Source organism: Schistocerca piceifrons, chromosome 4 (assembly GCF_021461385.2).
Source record: "Schistocerca piceifrons isolate TAMUIC-IGC-003096 chromosome 4, iqSchPice1.1, whole genome shotgun sequence".
NCBI lineage: Eukaryota > Metazoa > Arthropoda > Insecta > Orthoptera > Acrididae > Schistocerca > Schistocerca piceifrons.
This window is the reverse complement of record NC_060141.1, coordinates 22,091,130-22,109,960: the sequence shown is the minus strand read 5'-3', so window position 1 is coordinate 22,109,960 and position 18,831 is coordinate 22,091,130. Positions and strand designations below refer to the sequence as shown.

Here is an 18,831-nt window from a genome sequence, read left to right as displayed (position 1 = left end):
TAGTTTTAAGATCAAAGTATTTCCTGTTGCAAATTTAGAAAATACACTCTGCATGTTTTTCATCATAAGTTACTAAGGCAAACTGCAAAGTTTGTACAGTGAATGGGAATTCTACTCTTTTTAACTTAACATGTTTTTCCCTTGAAGATCCTTGAACCTTTTACAATGAAAAGGTTATACAAATAAGAAGATATTTAGCATCCTTTTCTCACTTCTATTCTAATGGTAGCTTCACATTTCTGTTGTGTTTCTTCCTCTACATTTATTCCTCTCTTGAATCATGTTTATCACATTTTCTGTGATTCATGGTTTTTATTCCATTTGTTTTTCACCCAGTATTTCATCTGACGTTTCTGTTACAATTTCGTTCACTGTATTTCATGATTTTATAGATATTTCACCTTTTTGCATAAATCATCTGGTTTCTTTTAAATTTTAAACTACACTTTACTATGGATGGCACATGGTCACAATCTTCATCTAATTCTGGATAGCTATGGATAGACTTCAATTTCTATACCTTCTGCAATAAAAAATTGGTAGCTATTACTACCACATGGAGCTTTCTATGTGTACCTCATTCTTTTACGCATTTTAAAGGTTGTGTTTGTTGTCACTAAGTCAAGTTCCTCAAAAAACTCAAGTAGATGCTCTTCTCTACAACTGGTGATTCCTAATCCAAATATCTCTGCTGCCCTCCTTTCCAGATAATTCCCCCACTATGGCGCTGAAATCTCTCATTATTAATGAAGTTGAAAAATAGACTTGTATAGTCACTAAGTTGTTGCAGTCCTTCTACTTCTTAATTATCATTTACTAGGTCTTCATAACAATATACACCCATTTTTTCCCAGTGTGACTGCTACCACATTTCTGCCTTGTTCTTCTCCTCCAATAATATTACTCTAATTTTAAAGCACTACCTCAACGTTCTTACCATTGCCATCTTGTTTCACAGAATGCTAAAATGTCAAACAATTTTGAGTTCTTCTAACTTCCTTGTTTTTAGTAGTACTGTTGCACAAAGACTGTTGAGTGTGATGAACAGCTTGTGACGCTCAGCATAATGATGTCGTACACAGGGACGTGAGCATCAGCTTGAACCCCCGACACTGTTTCACAAGAAGATGTATTCAGAACGTAAGAGTACTTATTCATGAAGCTGATGAAGCAGAAGAAGCTAGCCAACTCCTCTGAAGAGTGAAGATGGGCAACAGTACAGCTCCCTCTAGGATCCTTCAGGACTGATAAACAAGAAAAACTGAATGAATGAAGTCATCCCTACCCAATTGTGACGCCTGGCTGCTACACCTTGCTGTCTCTTGCAGGGTAGGGAGACTGCTGTTGGAGAAGTACAGGACAGCAGACTCATCAAATTAGATCCTCACTCTCAGACGTGCTCAGATACTTGCCGACATTCTCTGTACACAATGGTATTGGAGCATGTAAATAATGCCAACCACTGCCATCTCCATCGGCTGTTGGCTTCAAGGTGGAGATTACTGCAGGGCTAGATGAGGTATCCGGTCATCTACAACGGACTTTGTCATCAGTAGCAGCAGGCAAACCCCTGACCTGGAGAATTTATGCAGATGACTTGGCACCGCTGGGTCTCCCTCTGGCTGGCTTCCGCTTGCTTCCCGACACCTCTCTAATGGGACGCGTGTTAATTCCTGAGCTGCAGGCGGCTCAGTCTCTCTGTCACTTTACACCATTTCCTGACGGCTTCCATCACTGCTGATCACTGCACAGTGTGGGAGCACACGTTCGATGTCTAAATTGGACATTAGATGTCAGGGTTTGGACACAGTCTACCCCGGTGTGGTACTCTGCAACCGCATCTTGGACATGCTGCTAAGAGCTGTGTCTGATACACTCTGAGGGCCCCTTCACTGATGCCGCAGTCCGCCACCAACAGGACATGCTGTGCTGGCTCCCGAGTTGGCAGCTGCTGATCCCAGCGCTCTCTGCCACCAACATCATCGAATAACAATGACCTCCTGCCTACTATAATGTTGTCTCTGCACTAGACTGAATTAAGAAATATTGTAAAGAGGGATGTTTCATTAATTTCCCGCAAAGCAGTTCCACATACCACAACCTCTACATCCCATGTGTCTGCAAGGATGCCTCACCTCCTCCTGATCTATGAATGGCCAAGTCCTCCGCAGCCCTGGATTAACTACCAATTCCAACAATATCTTTATATTCCATATGTCAAGTTCCATCCTCTTCCTCATACTCTGAACTGTATGCGTATAATAATGAAACTTCCTGGCAGATTAAAACTGTGTGCCGGACCGAGACTCGAACTCGAGACCTTTGCCTTACGCGGGCAAGTGCTCTACCAACTGAGCTACCCAAGCACGACTCACGCCCCGTCCTCACAGCTTTACTTCTGCCAGTACCTCGTCTCCTACCTTCCTAACTTTACAGAAGCTCTCCTGCGAACCTTGCAGGACTAGTACTCCTGAAAGGAAGGATATTGCGGAGACATGGCTTAACCACAGCCTGGGGGGTGTTTCCAGAATGAGATTTTCATTCTGCAGCGGAGTGTGCACTTTCTTTCAGGAGTGCTAGTTCTGCAAGGTTCGCAGGAGAGCTTCTGTAAAGTCTGGAAGGTAGGAGACGAGGTACTGGCAGAAGTAAAGCTGTGAGGACGGGGCATGAGTCATGCTTGGGTAGCTCAGCTGGTAGAGCACTTGCCCGCGATAAGCAAAGGCCCCGAGTTCGAGTCTCGGTCCGGCACACAGTTTTAATCTGCCAGGAAGTTTCATATCAGCGCACACTCCGCTGCAGAGTTAAAATCTCATTCTGCGTATAATCATATTTGTACACAAAAATTGTTCCTTGATTTGCTGGAGGTAAGATTTCATTTAATTTTATTTTATCCATTCCAAAGAGGTTGTGAAAGTCTTCTACAATTAAAAAGGGTTTCACTTTTATAATCAAGACATTTGCTGCTAGGAATTACAAAGGCTATTAACTTCATTAAACAAATAAAAACTGTGATATGGCAATACTTTTGATTATAAAAACATAACCAGAACGCCAATTCAAATTATTTTCCTTCCAGGATCATTTATCTAATTCTGTAAAATCACTAAATAATACAATTATTAATCTTGCACACTATTTTGAATAGTCCACTGAACACTACTGACAAAAGGAAGTAGAATTCAAGCATTTAACCACCATAATTTATTATGCATGCCTAAAAGGACTACTTTCCACAGGTGTGTGTACCTTTTGTAGTTGTATTTATGAGAGAGAAGGTAGCCAGCTATACTTTTTTCTTGTTTACTTCTAGTCTAAGCTTTGCCTAACTCCTTTTCTTTCTTAACACCTTTTATCAATAAGGATGTCATTGCATTTCCAGGAAGTATTATAGTTTTGCTTTGCTTGTCTTACTCCCCATTTTTCTTCAGACTTTTAACAAATAAGTATTTTATAATGCTAATATGTTTCTTCCAGCTTCTGGTGTTGATACAGGTGAATCTGATGCAACATTTGTATGTGAGCATTATATTCATTTTTCTCATGGCACATCATTTTCTCTCTTATTGCTCACTTTATACATTCCTTCAGAGAACAGTATGTACTTCTGATGAGCAATTCTGACAACTCAATACTGAAACAAATAAAAAGCCTGTGCCTCCCCCCCCCCCCCTCCACCCCTGCCAAATTTTTAAACAAAAAAACATCAACCACATTTTAAATCCTTACAAAACCAATACAGGACATTTATATAAATTGCAATAATCCATTTTATTCATATAAAAAATATAAAAAAACATTACCACACATAAGGTCACACGCAGGAGCCTTTCTGTAAAGCATACTGCAAGCAAAATTTTATGTTTGATACTAAGTGTGCAAGAAATGAAGACTGACTGCAGATTCACTTCTGAAATACATACAACAGTGCGTTCAGACACAAAACTTCTTCTGTTGATTTAAAAGATACCAACATGCGGAAGAATTTTACAGAAAAGGAATGTATTATACAAAAGAGGACAGCTTTACCAAGAATGAAATTCTAAGGGACTAGCTGATGAATACTGCAGTGCGAAGAATAGTGTTGAATGTGTAATTATGATAAGGCTAGGTTTCAGATAATGCAGTCATCCCTAAATATAATTTTTTTTTCTGTAACTGCTGTTAGTATACCTAGACATTAAGAATTTAAATGATTTATAGACTATACTTCATTCCCAATTCAGAGGTTACTCAAGTTTGCTATAGGTTATGATTAGTGGCAGGTAGAAATTTCAATTCTTTTACGCACTGCGTAACCGAAGACAGTGGAATAATAGAGACGGCATTGGGGAGAAAGCAGTCACTTCTTATCATCAACATCATTGTGACTTCAATTAATAACATCTGAAGTCATTAGAACCAATATAGCACATTGCCTAAATTGGACATTATATGCAGACAAAATTAGTGTGTCTGAATTTACAATAAAGGACCTACATCCTAAGACAATTTACTTTTATGTACAGATGATACAAGAAGGTAAATGGAACTATCTATTAATAGATCTCCTTATTAAGGACAACACACACAGTCCATGTTTAGGCAAATCAGTAACTGAAACCACTGAAGTTCAGTTTTTTATGCATAATATTTCAAAAACTGATCTAGTCTTTTTCTTCATGTGCTACAATGGTTGGTCGTACACTTTTTCACTGTTTTGAGTTGAGTAATACAGCACACAGTTGACTAGCACTTACAGAATATGAAGAAAAACTAGTTCAGTAGCAAATGAACATATTAACTTCGTTGTTAACACAAATAACAAATGTCAGACAACCACATGAGATAGCAGTTTTTCATGGTGACATTCTTGAATAAATGCTTTGTGGAGTTCTTGCCACATTAGATTTGTCAATCTCAAGCTTTCAACAACTTCCCCCCACATCATTTTCATCATCATGAGATTAGATTTCAGAGGGCTGTCCGGTACTTTAATTGGTGGAAGTATGTCATGGAGGTGTCACAAAGTCACAAAACGTCAATATGCCATCACAGATATGTTGATGTCTTATGACTTATGAACACTGATAGTGATGCTCATTTTGTTAGACTGTGGAAAACTCAACTAATTCCTCTGTTGCCTTTCAGCAACATGCGTTTCCATGCACTATATAGCAATTTCAACAAATCTGCTGTTCCCGGACACAGCCTTGTGAACATACATACGATTATGTTTGATAAAATAAAAATCTTATTCCATGCATCTACCTACTGGGATTCTGTCATAAAAGAAGCCATTGAAATCAGAATGTGTAACAACCTTAACCAAGACAGTGGCTACATCCTTAGTGGTGCATGGAAACAGGTGCTTGATGCTGAAAGGTGACAAAGAAATAAACTGAGTCTTCCACCATTTAACACAATCAGCATTTCTACCAATGTTTTTTCAGTTATAGGCGTAGACATATCTCTGGCGGGATTTGGAAGTTCTGGGGCTTCGTAACATCTCCATCATACAATTCAGTCAACTACTGTAGCCATTGGTCTTCTGAAATCTACTTTCCTGACAAGGAAAACTGAGGAAGTCATTGAAAGATCGAGATCGACAAATCAGACACATAAGAACTCTGTGTAGCATTTATTCATGAATCAGTTATGCCAAGAAAATTTCAGAGCTTAATACAACTGAATAATGAATGCATCATTTTCTGGTTTTTGACCTTCTGATCAATATTTTCAGCCTGCAGTCACATAAAACACAAAATATAAAGCTTTACCCTCCTTTAACATCTGTGCTCTGACCTACTTTCTGATCTACAGCAGGTCAATGTTAATCCCGCAGTGTGCACGATAAAAGTATGACTACTGACTAAAGCAAATAACATTTCCTTTCAATTTACTTCTTAATAATTAATACATCAAATGGTTTCTTGTAAGTGTGTGGGAGATGTATAACATAACTATCACACTGTTATGACAACTTATTGATTGCTAAGATGATGAATATGCTGTTGTGGTACGATGGTAATTCTTTCAATGTTCGTAAAAGCATCATCTGGTAAACATAGTAGAAAATATTAGATGACAACTATCCACTGTCGCTGAGCAACAACAGCCAAGTAGGATAATAGCAAACAGAACACTCAATGTGAAAGAACCAAAATGTTCATTCTGCTCATACATGGATATAAGAAATCAGAATAAATTTAAGCTCTTATTATATGCTATAATGAGGATCAGTAATACAGATATGCTAATGACCTTTGGAAAGTTATAATTTTAATACTGCCAACTATCTTAACTGTTTTCTCACTCTGCAGCAGCTAGACATAATCTTTTGCAATGAAAGTGTAAGGGATTGAGCCTAATACAGTAACTTATTCTCTTTTCCACTGTTACTACACTCCAATAAAATTGCTTCTATCACTTTTAGCCATTTTCAACATTAAAACAATTCAAGATGTCAACCTATAAAAAATTCTAAATTGTCTTTCCCAAACTCATTAGTTTTCTGGGTAATATTTTAGTCCTTAAAAGTATTCATCTTTAATATGTCAATGCAACTTTTCAAATTATATGTTAGGAATGACTGCAATTTACTGTCACTCTACTTCAAATAATGAAAAGTGTCTGAAAACAACTATGATTACCATTTGTTCTACAAAACAAGTGTAAGTGTGCAACACTGACAGTTAGTTGATTAGTCAATTTGTTCAGCCTGATACATTGCATCAAAGTACAGAAGTAATTATTTACACTACCAAGAAAATTTTTTCTGTGTGAGATCTATCACAATGTGTGAAAGGAGGAAATTCTACAAAATCTGGATACAACAGGACAATTGTAGCTGAATGCAGAAAACACAAGTACGCACACTCACACATATATATAAATATTTACCCCTCTCTTTCCTCCCCTTGCTGCTTGCAACTGCATTAGTCCCAGAGGAAAATAAAAAGTAAACAAAACATCAGTAATTAAGTTACATAAATAATATTTTCTATTTAAATAACATGCTTACATGGAATTCTAAAACTAATTACCAGAGTCTGTAGATCATGACTCAGTTCCATAGGCCAAACTGCCATCATGTCAGACTTACATTTGCCCAAAAATTACCCTGTAGGCATCACATTCCACAATGTTAACATGATACTGAACTAATAGTTTCTTGGTCATGTGACATAAATTTTTTTCTATACGATAATTCAATTTCTGAGAAACAAAATTCAGTAGGCAACCTTTGACATTTGTATAATAATTCATCAACTCACTACTGGATCTTATTTTCCTTGTTCATAAAAATCAATTCATGTAACTATTTTGTTCTTTGTATAAATATCATTCTGGTAAATATTCTTTTAATTAATGCAACAATCTTTTCTTGCACATGAAAGCTGGTCTACATGTAATCGAAAAATTCAAACTATGACACTTCATCTCCTGGATTTGTAAATTCTCTTGTCATAATTTATTTCAAAAAATGGAACAGATTCTAGAATATCACAAAACTTATTATTTACCCATGTAGTAACAGTCATGTTTTGTGGAATGCCACCGAAAATGAACTTGCACAGCATTGAAGAACATCTATATTGATAGAATGCTTCTGAAAACTACAATCACCAAATTTCTTGGTATTTTTGCAATATATTTTATTACAGATGTTTGCAAATGTTACAGTACTATATTAATAAGAAAGGCATTCAATAAGTAATGCAACTTTTTTTTTTTTTGGCAATTTTGGTCATAAAAATGTGCAATTTGCTGTGGGACATCAAGGAATATTCATGTTTTAGCGCCTATAGTTCTAAAAGTTTGCGAAGTTATACGTAGCCTTCAAAATGGCATCTGTAATGGAGGTGCTTACCACGCAGAGAGCTGTCACTGAGTTTCTTTTGGCAAAAAATCAGAGCATCACAGATATTCACAGTTGCTCGGAGAACGTCTATGGAAACCTGGCAGTGAACAAAAGCACGGTGAGTCATTAGTCGAGGCTTCTGTCACCGCAAAAAGGTCACATAAACCTCCTGCAACGTCAGAATGTGTGGACACACTTATTCGAGGTGATCAACGGATCACAATCAAAAACCTTACTGCTCTACTGGACATCTCTGTTGGCAGTGCTGACACACTCATTCACCAGTTGGGGAACTCAAAGGTGTGTGCCCATTGGGTTTCTCACCATCTAATAGAAAACCACAAAGAGCAATGAAGGTGCACCCGTGGGGAATTACTTGCACGTTATCAGGCTGATTGTTAGATTTTTTGTGTCAAACATTATCACAGGTGATAAAATATGGGTTCATCACTTTGAACCAGAAACAAAACGGCACTCCACGGAGTGGCGCAAAACCACCTCTCCTCTGAAGAGGAAGTTCAAAGTCACACCCCCAACCTGTAAAGTCATGGTGACAGTTTGTGAGACTCTGAAGAGGCTATTCTGTTTGACGTCCTCCCTCATGGTGCAATGATCAATTCTGAAGTGTATTGTGCTACCCTTAGGAAACTGAAGATACAACTCCAGCATTCACATCACCACAAAAATGCAAGTGAACTTCTCCAAGGCAATGCAAGGCTTCACACAAGTCTGCAAACCTGAGAGGGGCTCACAAAACTCCACTGGACTATTCTTCCTAATCCACCCTAGAGCCCTGATCTCGCACCTTCTGACTTCCACTTGTTTGGTCCAATGAAGGATGCATTCTGCAGGAAGTAGCTTGTAGATGATGGAGAAGTTATTGATATAATAAGACACCGGCTCTGATGTTGACCAGTAGTGTTACCACGCAGGCCTCCCAGTAAGGCAGCATAAGGCCATCACAATGAATTGATATTTTGTTGAAAAATACGGTTTTGTAACCAAAAGAGTGGGAAATAATATGGTGTATTGAAATCCTGAATAAAACCAACCTGCTGTCAGGCAAAAAAATGTGTTGCATTACTTACTGAATACCCCTCGTCCTTTCATTATCTCACAAGTGTTTTTAATTGTGTTTTAAGACTTCATTCCATATATTCTATACAAAGATTAACTGTCTGAAATAACTTATCTTTTTTTTAAGTTATGAGTTGCAGTCTGTGAGTTACTTATTAAGAGTTGTTAATAAAATCTTGTGCTTTAACATTTACAATGGTCTTATTAAAAGATAGTCACGCTACCCTACAAACTAAGGACTTGCTGCAGTGGACTGGCCCACATACCTCAATGATATATAAAGCCATATGGCGGGTGCAACCACATCAGAGAGGTATCTGTTGAGAAGCCAGACTAACTTATAGTTCCCGAAGAGTAGTAACAGCCTATTCAGTAGGTGCAGGGCAAGTCTGGGTGACTGACAGATCTGTTATTGTAATATTAGAAACTTGCCTTAGCTATGTTGGTACGGTGAACAGCTGGAAGTATGGGGAACTATAATTATTTCTCATGGGCTTGCAGCTCTACTGTAAGATTTAATGATAATCAGATCCTCTTGGATAAAATATTCTGGAATCAAAATAATTTCTCACATGGCTCTCCAGGAGGGGACTACTCAGGAGGACACTGTTATCAGAAAAAAACAGATCTCATATTCTATGGGCTGGAATAAGAAATTTTCGATCCCTTAATTGAGAAGGTAAGTTAGAGAACCTGAAAAGAGAAATGGACAGCTAGATGTTACGTATCATAGAAATTAGTAAGGCATAATAGTAGGATCGACAGGATTTCTTGTTGCGAGTACAGGGCTATCAATACAAAATCAAGCTGGTGTAATTTGGAAGTGGATCTAATAATGACTCAGAAAATAGGATGCATGTGTACTACCATGAACAGCACAGGGAACTCATCAACATAGCTCAGCCAAGCCAATCCAAGCCCATGATAGCAGTTCACCCAGGTCGAGACACAGATGGGGTTTGCATTGTTGCTAGTTCCAGGCAATAGTTGCTGTATGCCTATACGTGTGCTTTACACTTTAAGAAAGTGTGTATCCTGCAAATCATGTCTCTTGCTTGCTTATGTAGAATTTTTCACTTACCACCAAAGTCAGCTATGACACCTCGCAAAAAATGGAATAAAAATTCAGTAAATAATTCGCTACATTCACGTTTAATGTTAACATTGGCTATGATGTTTGTGGCAGAGTACTCAGGACACTACTGAATGTTCATTGGCTGTTGGAGAATGCTTGACATAAATGCACAGAAGAAACCTAAACTCAACTGCCATCTTTCCTGACTCCACATATAGCTCTGCAGATGAAGATGAGATTGAAAAACTGTTGATGAGATAAAAGAGATTATCCAGTCTGTTAAGGCAGACAAAACTTTAATTCTGATGGGTGACTGGAATCTAATAGCAGGAAAAGGCAGAAATGTAGGAGAACATAGAGAACATAATCACTGCAAACATTTGGTTTAAGAATCTGACAGAAGTTTGTGTAGAAGGAACAGGCCCAGAGGTATCATATAATGGTAAGAAAGATACATCACAACCAAATTTTAAACCGCAAAACATTCACAGGAGCAGACATGGACTCTGTCTGGGATTTTTTTAGTATAAACTAAAGATTGAAACTGAAAAGAATTACAGAAAGGTGGGAGGCTAAGGAGTTGGAATTTAGAAAAGTTGCAATACGAGTAATCGGAGGTACTTGTAACAAATGAAAAGGCTATAAAAGACTTGTCTCACAAAAAATCCTTAGCTAAGCATGTGACATTGAATTTAATCAATGAAAGGGGTAAATACAAAATTGCAGAAAATGAATTATGCAAAGGGAAATACAGGTAGCTGAAAACTACGATTGACAGAAAATGCAAAACAGGAAAAAAGTGAACATCGAAGCCAGGAAAAGCTGCACAAAAATGCATGACTGTGGGAAAGATAGGTGCCACCTATAGCAAAATTAAGGAAATCTTTGAAGAAAAGAGAAGCAGCTGTATTAATATCAAGTGCTCAAATGACAAGTCAGTACCAAGCAAAGAAGGGAAAGATTAAAGATGGAAGGAATGTCTAGAAGAGCTATACAAAGAAAATGAACATCCTGTGGAAAGGAAACAGGAATTAGACAAAGATGTGATACTGAAAGGAAAATTTGACAGAATGCTGAAAGGTTAAGTGAAATCAAGGCACCTGGAGTTGAAGAAATTTCCTCAGAAGTATTGAAATTCTTGGGAGAGCTAGACATGACAGAACTGTTCCATCTGGTGTGCAAGATATATGAGACAGGCAAAATACCCTCAGACTTCAAGGAGAATGGAGTAAATCCAATTCCAAAGAAAGCAGGTACTTACAGGTATGAACAGTATCAAACCACCAATTTAACATAACAATGAAAACAATCAGTTATTGACAAAATTATTTAATCGGATAGTTTATAAAATCTACTCACCAAGCAGCAGCAGCAGCAGCGGAACACACATTTAAAAGACTGTTGTAATTGCCAAGCTTCCAGAGCCAGTGCCTCCTTCTTCAGGCAGAAGAGTTGAAGGGGAAGGAAGAAGGGTGAAGGAAACAAACTGGAGAGGTCTAGGAAAAGGGGCAGATTTCAGGAAAGTCACCCGGAACCGCAGGTCAGGGGATACTTGCCATACAGGATGACAAGGAAAGACTGATTGAACAGTCAGTTCTGGGTGACTCTCCCGAAATCTACCCCTTTTCTTAGACCTCTCCAGTCCTTTCCTTTACCCTTCTTCCTTCCCCTTCAACTCTTCTGCCTGAAGAAGAAGCCACTGGCTCCGAAAGCTTGCCAATTACAACAGTTTTATGTGTGTGTTCTGCCGCCGCTTGGTGAGTACATCAGTTTAATATGCCATGCTTGCAAAATACTGATACCAATTAATAACAGGAGTATCAGAAGACCAGTAGAAGTCAATCTCAGGAAAGATCAGTTTGGGTTCTGAAGAAATTTGGGAACATATGAACTCATACTGACCCTACAACTTATCAAGAAAGATAGTGTGCAGAAGGAAAAATCCACATTTATGGCATTTATAGATTGAGTAAAAGCTTCTGACATTGCTGACTGGAATGCACTCTTTAAAAATTCAGACAGTAGCAGTTAAAATATACAGGGAGTGAAAGCTTAACTACAATTTCCTCAGAATCCAGATTTCAGTTACAGAAGTCAAAAGGACACAAAAGGAAAATGATAGTTGAGAAGGCAGCGACAATGAATTGAAACCTATGCCACCTGCTATTCAATCTACACATCACAAAAGAGGGGAAGGAAACCCAGGAGAAATTTGGAAAGGGAATTGAAGTTCAGACAAAGAAAAACTATGATGTTTGATGTAAACATTTTAATTCTGTCAGAGACATCAAAGAAACAGTTGAATGGACTGGAAAGCGTCTTGAAAAAGAGATTATTCGATGAGCATCAACAAAAGTAAAATGAGGATAATGGAATGTGGTAAAATTAAATCAGGTGACAGTGAGAAAATTAGATTAAGAAATGATACATTAGAAGTAGTAATGTGAGTTTTGCTGTATTGGAGCAAGGTAACAGACAACAGTCGAAACATATAGGATATGAAATGCAGTCCAGCTAAAGCAAGAAGTCTTTCTGATAAAGAGAAATAATTTAATATCTACTGTACATGTGTTAGGAAGTCATATTCCATGGAGTGTAGTCTGATGTCGAACTGAACTGTGGGCAGTAAGCAGTACTGACAAGAACAGAAATGTGGTGCTCCAAAAGAATGCCGAAGATTATATTTGTAGATTGGATAACTACTGACAAGGTACTGAATACAATGAGATGAAGAGGTTCGCACAGGGTAGACTAGTTTGGAGATCTAAATCAAACCAATCTTTTGGGGTGATGGCCATAATAACAAATCATACTGGGAATATTAATTAAGATTATTTCCCATTATAACTGGGCCATTGACCCCATGCACATAATTCTAGCCATTTACCAATTCTATACAAATGGGAATTTATCACTGAACTACAGGCTCTTCTATAATTATAATTATTAAATTTTATCTGCAGATTGCCATTTCACAAAATTTTCCCTCTGTGTCTGTTACAAACCACTGAAACACATCTGAGGATAAATAAACATTGGTTACAATGTCCTTGATCTACCACAGCATTGGTCACTGGTCGAGTGACATATACGACCAACATTTCTCGATAACAGCACAAGACACAGGCAATAATATGTATGCACTGATGTAAGCATCAGTTTATTTTGTGATAGCAAAACATAGACATGAAAGTACAGAAAAACAAGGTTATTTGGCTCATGGATAAAAGTACATTTAAGAAATTAAGAGCAGAGTTTATAAGTCCAGTTTCTATATTATTTTTATTTTCATTAAGAATTCATTCAATTTATTTTATTTTCACTAACAATTTGTTTAATTTCACCTGAACCATCTGATTTGCTTATTTTCCATCTGCCTACCTCATCTGAGGTATTGATATGCCATTGACACTATTCTGTTTGACAAGTCGTAAAGGTATAAAGAGCTACTTTCAAAAAACAACACAAAATTACACAGAACTATTCAGATAGCAATTCATTCCTGAATATGTATATGAAATATGGGGTACATAAATTGAAACCATGCCAAAACACTTTTGAACAAGATAGTTAGAATTGGAAGATTAAATAGCGTAACATCTTGTCAACATCGTGAAAACTGGGGGGGAAGTTGAGACAAGCATTGCTGAAAGAATTGTCCCAATATTCATCTGAAGTGTTATCAGTAAACTGTAAATTGAGAGCAAAGAAAAATTTGTCACTTACAGAAATATTTCAGTGTAAGATATGTTATCTTCTGAGTGATACAGCACAACATGAAAGTGAAAAACCACTGCTTTCAAAAGTTTTTGATAATTTCATGCAATAACCAAAGAAAAATATACGGGATACTTGTCTTAATAATTGAAAAAACATGTTACTTGAGTAGTTAATTTCTTAGTTTCTCCATGTGATATGCAACAGTTCACTTAATTAATGAAAAAGCAGGTCCAGTTGCTCTGTATTTCATTTAGTCCTCTAATGGTTTTGCCATTTTCTTTTATACATGTATACATCTATCATATGTAGGACAGTTTCAGATCAACTTGTTAATAGCTTAACAAAAAAAAATGGCGAAACTGGCAATGGACTAAATAAAGTTCTACTGAGCAACTGGAGTGGCTTTTTCATTAGTTAATGGCATGACAACAGGTATTACTTCAGCTGAATCTGTAATTCTTAGCTGCAAAACATAGTCCAAAACACAGCTATGACTATGAATTTTAATGTAATGACTTTCAGTTATGTAAACAGTCACAAAAAAAGGCACAACATTCTGCACAGCACCAAAGGGAATTATTTTGGCAGTTACTCCTGACATCTACGACAAATAAGTTCTTTTGAAAATCCTTGTTACAAATGTAAATTATAAGAGCACATTAATCAAAAAATACAAAATGTGACTGTGTGAAATAACTGGAAGCCATTAATGGAGAAAATACCAATTCCAAAGACAGTTATTACTAAATGCTGATCACTGCAGCTGCTGGACAGCACAAATTGTACAGAGCTATGTATTCAGCATTAATGTCATATTACAGGACATCTCTGTTGCAGAGAAGGAATATACCATCTCTGAAAAGTGCTGCATAATGCTCATATGTAATAGAACATCTGAGATGTACCAGATGTACCACTGTACATTTCATCAGAGGTAAATAGACCAATGATGAAGGACACTGTGAACCCATACTAACTTGTCTGATTAGAGCAAAGAGTATCTATACTTCTGTGCCTGTTGCTCAGATGCTGCTGTGTGGATTTACACTTCCACACTGAGTGAAAAGGTGCACTTTGACTGTCCAAAAAGCTTTCCCTGGCTTGATGTAATTCCTAGCTATTTTTACTCACAGAAAAACAGAATTTTCAAGTTCTTGACATGTCACAAAATTGGTTGGTATAAGTTCCGGTACATATTTGAGTTTTGCCTGGTCAGTTCACAAGAATGAGCATAAGAAAATGTCAGCATAGGTAATGCCAGTCCACCTACAAATTTTGTAGCCACTGTAGTAGACATGTGCAAAAGCTTGTGTATCAGACACATATTTCGCCTTGCACAACACTTTAATGGATGTTTTAGGTCTCAGAATTCTTACACGTAATCCATAACAGACTACAAATTGGGCCATTCCACGCCAGGTGGTCAAGAGGTTCCCGCATGACCATCATCGATTTTGGTGAAATTTTGCGTCAACATTTGTACATGTTCCCAATGAAGCTTGATAAAGTTTTACTTTCACTGATACAATACTTCCAGAGATACAGTCATTTATCTGACCCATACTACAACCACCAGAAGTACATCCATTATTTTTCAGCAACTTTAAGACATGTCATCTCAAGCAATATTTTCTTGAAAGAAACAAAATTTTGCCACCTTGCACAACTTTTTGTGTTCTATTAAGGAGAAAAAAAAAAAAAAGGATCTCTTGAGCAGTTTCAGTATGGATAGTGAAAAAAAATTATGTTTGGCTTTTTATACCTCCGGAGGAAATTGCAGGATAAATCTGAAACTTTGTACATATTAACTTACCAATCATCTCCACTATATGGTAAGTAGCAACTATCCTTTTCATAGTATTGTTACCAATGTAAGGTTTTCGAATAAAAAATTTCATTCTCCTTCTGCTTTCCAATAGTTCACAAATTGTGGACAAAGTTGATAATTTTTGTAGAAATGTCAAAAATGACTATTTTTAGCTCGCTTTCACAAAAAGAAAGTCTACTGCAAACTCTTTTAAACTGTTTTAATTAGAAACTCTTGTGTTCTAAACAACCTAAAGAACTAGATTTGTTTTTGCAATGCGAGTGTATGAGGTCCTAAAAAAACAAGAAGGTGAAGGTGCATTTAAATTACGACCATAGTCCGATAGTCCTCAAATTAAATTTGACGTCTTATGTTATGTTATACAATTGTTTATTACACTTGGTAATACTAAAAGTCATGATGGCTAGGGAGTGTGACTGAAACAGAACGACTCGAAAACTTCAAAAATGGGATGTCTTTTTTTTCCATGACTCATCATCATAACATCTTTCAGCCTGTTTTTCTGCTATGATAACTACAGAATCAAACTGGTCATGCACTTCAAAATTTAACTGTGCATTACCAAGCCACTGGACATCATGAGAGTAAATTTTTTGCACAAAAACTGCAAAACACATCGAATAAACTGCTTTCAAGTTTTACACCACTGTCACATTGTGTAAGTTTGGGGAACTTCATATCAGTCTCCCTGACATATATATATATATATTATTATTATTATTATTGGTGTTTTGCCCTTAAAGAGCGCATTTGGACTAAACTACATGGCCAGTTCCTTTTGCTGCCTTCCTTGCTGCCCAAACTTCCCTCATTCGCTCGCTGTGTTTCTGTTTCCGGTCCTCTGTCCATGCTTCTTGTCGGCTTCGTGTCTTCGGCTTCATCTTGATTGCCTTTTTGGTTGCCCATATTTCTTTCATCTTCTGGCTGTGATCTTGCTTTCGTTCTTCGGTCCATTTTTATATATATATATATATATATATATATATATATATATATATATATATATATATATATATATATATATATTTTTTTTAATAAATCATGCTACTGACAGTTTTCAGTATGTCTTTTTATTGTGCAATGCTACTGACATGCTAGTTTGATTCCAGTTTAAAGTATAGCACATTGTGTGTTCTCATAGTTTGCAGATTATGTAAATTGAGGTAATATCATGCAAATGTGTTGCTATCATCCATGGTAATTTAACAACTGCTGGTTTCCTTTAATGTGAGAAAAGCACCCTCCCCATCATCATAGGGGCAATGCCCACTAACTGTGCAACAGCAGTCACCAGTGGCTTGCTTTAGCACAGGTTCCCAAACCTTATAAAGGTTTCTTTACACAGGATCCCAAGATTGATGATACAGTTCTTTAAATCTCAGCAGACAAAGCCACAAAAGATCTCATTTACGATCTTAACCTTATGTTTCCTTCAAGTTACTTGAAATTTTTTTTAGGTTTCATTAATTTGCTGTAGAATGTCTTCAAGAAAATTATACCGCCAGCCAGACCAAGTCACTGAAGATGCTAGAATAACTGCAATGATGCGCTGTTCCAGAATCCGGCATTTGTCACTCCTTGAGAGCCAATAAAATGAATTTACTGGGCCACTTGAGTGTGTGAAACTTGTTAAAACATCCTTCTGCTCAACTGCTCTTAGATGGCCTGGTTTTGCTTCTTTCAAGAAAATATTGCCAGAGATATTATGTTTCGAAGTTGCCGAAAACTCTGAGGCGCTCTTTTGATAGTTGCACTATGGGGTCAAACAAAGGACTTTATCTATGGAAGTATTATATTAGCGAAAGCAAAATTTTCGCATTGTTCACTGGGTACATGTGCAAATTTCGCACAAAATTTTAGCAAAATTCATGATGGTCCTGTGGGAACTTTTTCCAAAATTAGACCACTTGGCATGGAATGGCTCTACCCAGATTTATTTATATGACAGACTCATGTAGCTTTCAGTGAGAAATGAGACACCAGCACTTGTCCATTTCTAATATCCTGATCTCCTGCTTTGCATGACAGGAGTGCAAAGGTGCACTTGCACAATCAAACCTCTGATAATATGGCTCATCTCATCTTGCAAAAACACGGCGTATCATCTTAAGAGAACATTTTTTTAAAATTGTAGAGAGTTTCAATTCAATTCAATAACAAAACAAATTTACTTCTTTTCCAGCAAAGCCTGACTTATTAAAGTTCATAGTTATGTACAGTATGAAGACCAATAGCTGCCATGTTGTTGTTGTTGTGGTTGTTGTTGTGGTGGTGTTCAGTCCTAAGACTGGTTTGATGCAGCTCTCCATGCTACTCTATCCTGTGCAAGCTTCTTCATCTCCCAGTACTTATTGCAACCTACATCCTTCTGAATCTGCTTAGTGTATTCATCTCTTTGTCTTCCTCTACGATTTTTACCCTCCACACTGCCCTCCAATACTAAATTGGTGATCCCTTGATGCCTCAGAACATGTCCTACCAATCGATTCCTTCTTCTAGTCAATTTGTGCTACAAACTTCTCTTCTCCCCAATCCTATTCAATACCTCCTCATTAGTTACGTGATCTACCCACCTAATCTTCAACATTCTTCTGTAGCACCACATTTCGAAAGCTTCTATTCTCTTCTTGTCCAAACTATTTATTGTCCATGTTTCACTTCCATACATGGCTACACTCCATACAAACACTTTCAGGAACGACTTCCTGACATTTAAATGTATACTCGATGTTAACAAATTTCTCTTCTTCAGAAACGCTTTCCTTGCCATTGCCAGTCTACATTTTATATTCTCTCTACTTCGACCATCAGTTATTTTGCTCCCCAAATAGTAAAACTCCTTTACTACTTTAAGTGTCTCATTTCCTAATCTAATTCCCTCCAAAATTCAAAATAGCTGCCATACCTGTTTTAATAACTGTTAGCCGTAAATTCAACACAGCTAAAGAGTACCTCGTTAACTGCTGCAGCAATATTTTTTGTATCATTACTGATAAAGCAATGTCTTTTACTGAATTTCTGTAAAAATGTCATTTAAGATTGGCAATATGTGGTGAACTGCTGATTTTTAAGATATTCTGTTATCTCTGAATATCCTAGTGCTTTTTCAATACTCACCTTCATCATCATAATTGAGGTTGTCACAAATGATGAAATAAGATTAACTAGGACATCACAGTAAGGTAAAATCACAGAAATGCACCCTGATATGTGTAATTCACTGTACTAGTTCTCAGCAAATGTGTCAGCTTGGCAAAAAGTCAGAGGCAGTTCTCTTGAAATACAAAGATT

The 18,831-nt window shown here is 37.0% G+C and overlaps 1 protein-coding gene across 2 annotated transcripts in view; it reads right to left on the bottom strand.

Annotated features, from left to right (window-relative positions):
* Positions 1–18,831, bottom strand: part of LOC124794690 (catenin alpha) — a 151,946-nt gene that overhangs the window by 71,282 nt on the left and 61,833 nt on the right. Inside the window, exon 7 of one of the 2 annotated variants that reach the window (XM_047258244.1) lies at positions 6,880–6,909. The exons of the other annotated variant lie outside the window; for it this stretch is intronic. Coding sequence (XP_047114200.1) covers positions 6,880–6,909 — 30 coding nt within the window. The remainder of the gene's footprint in view (positions 1–6,879; positions 6,910–18,831) is intronic. 2 annotated transcript variants of the gene reach the window in all.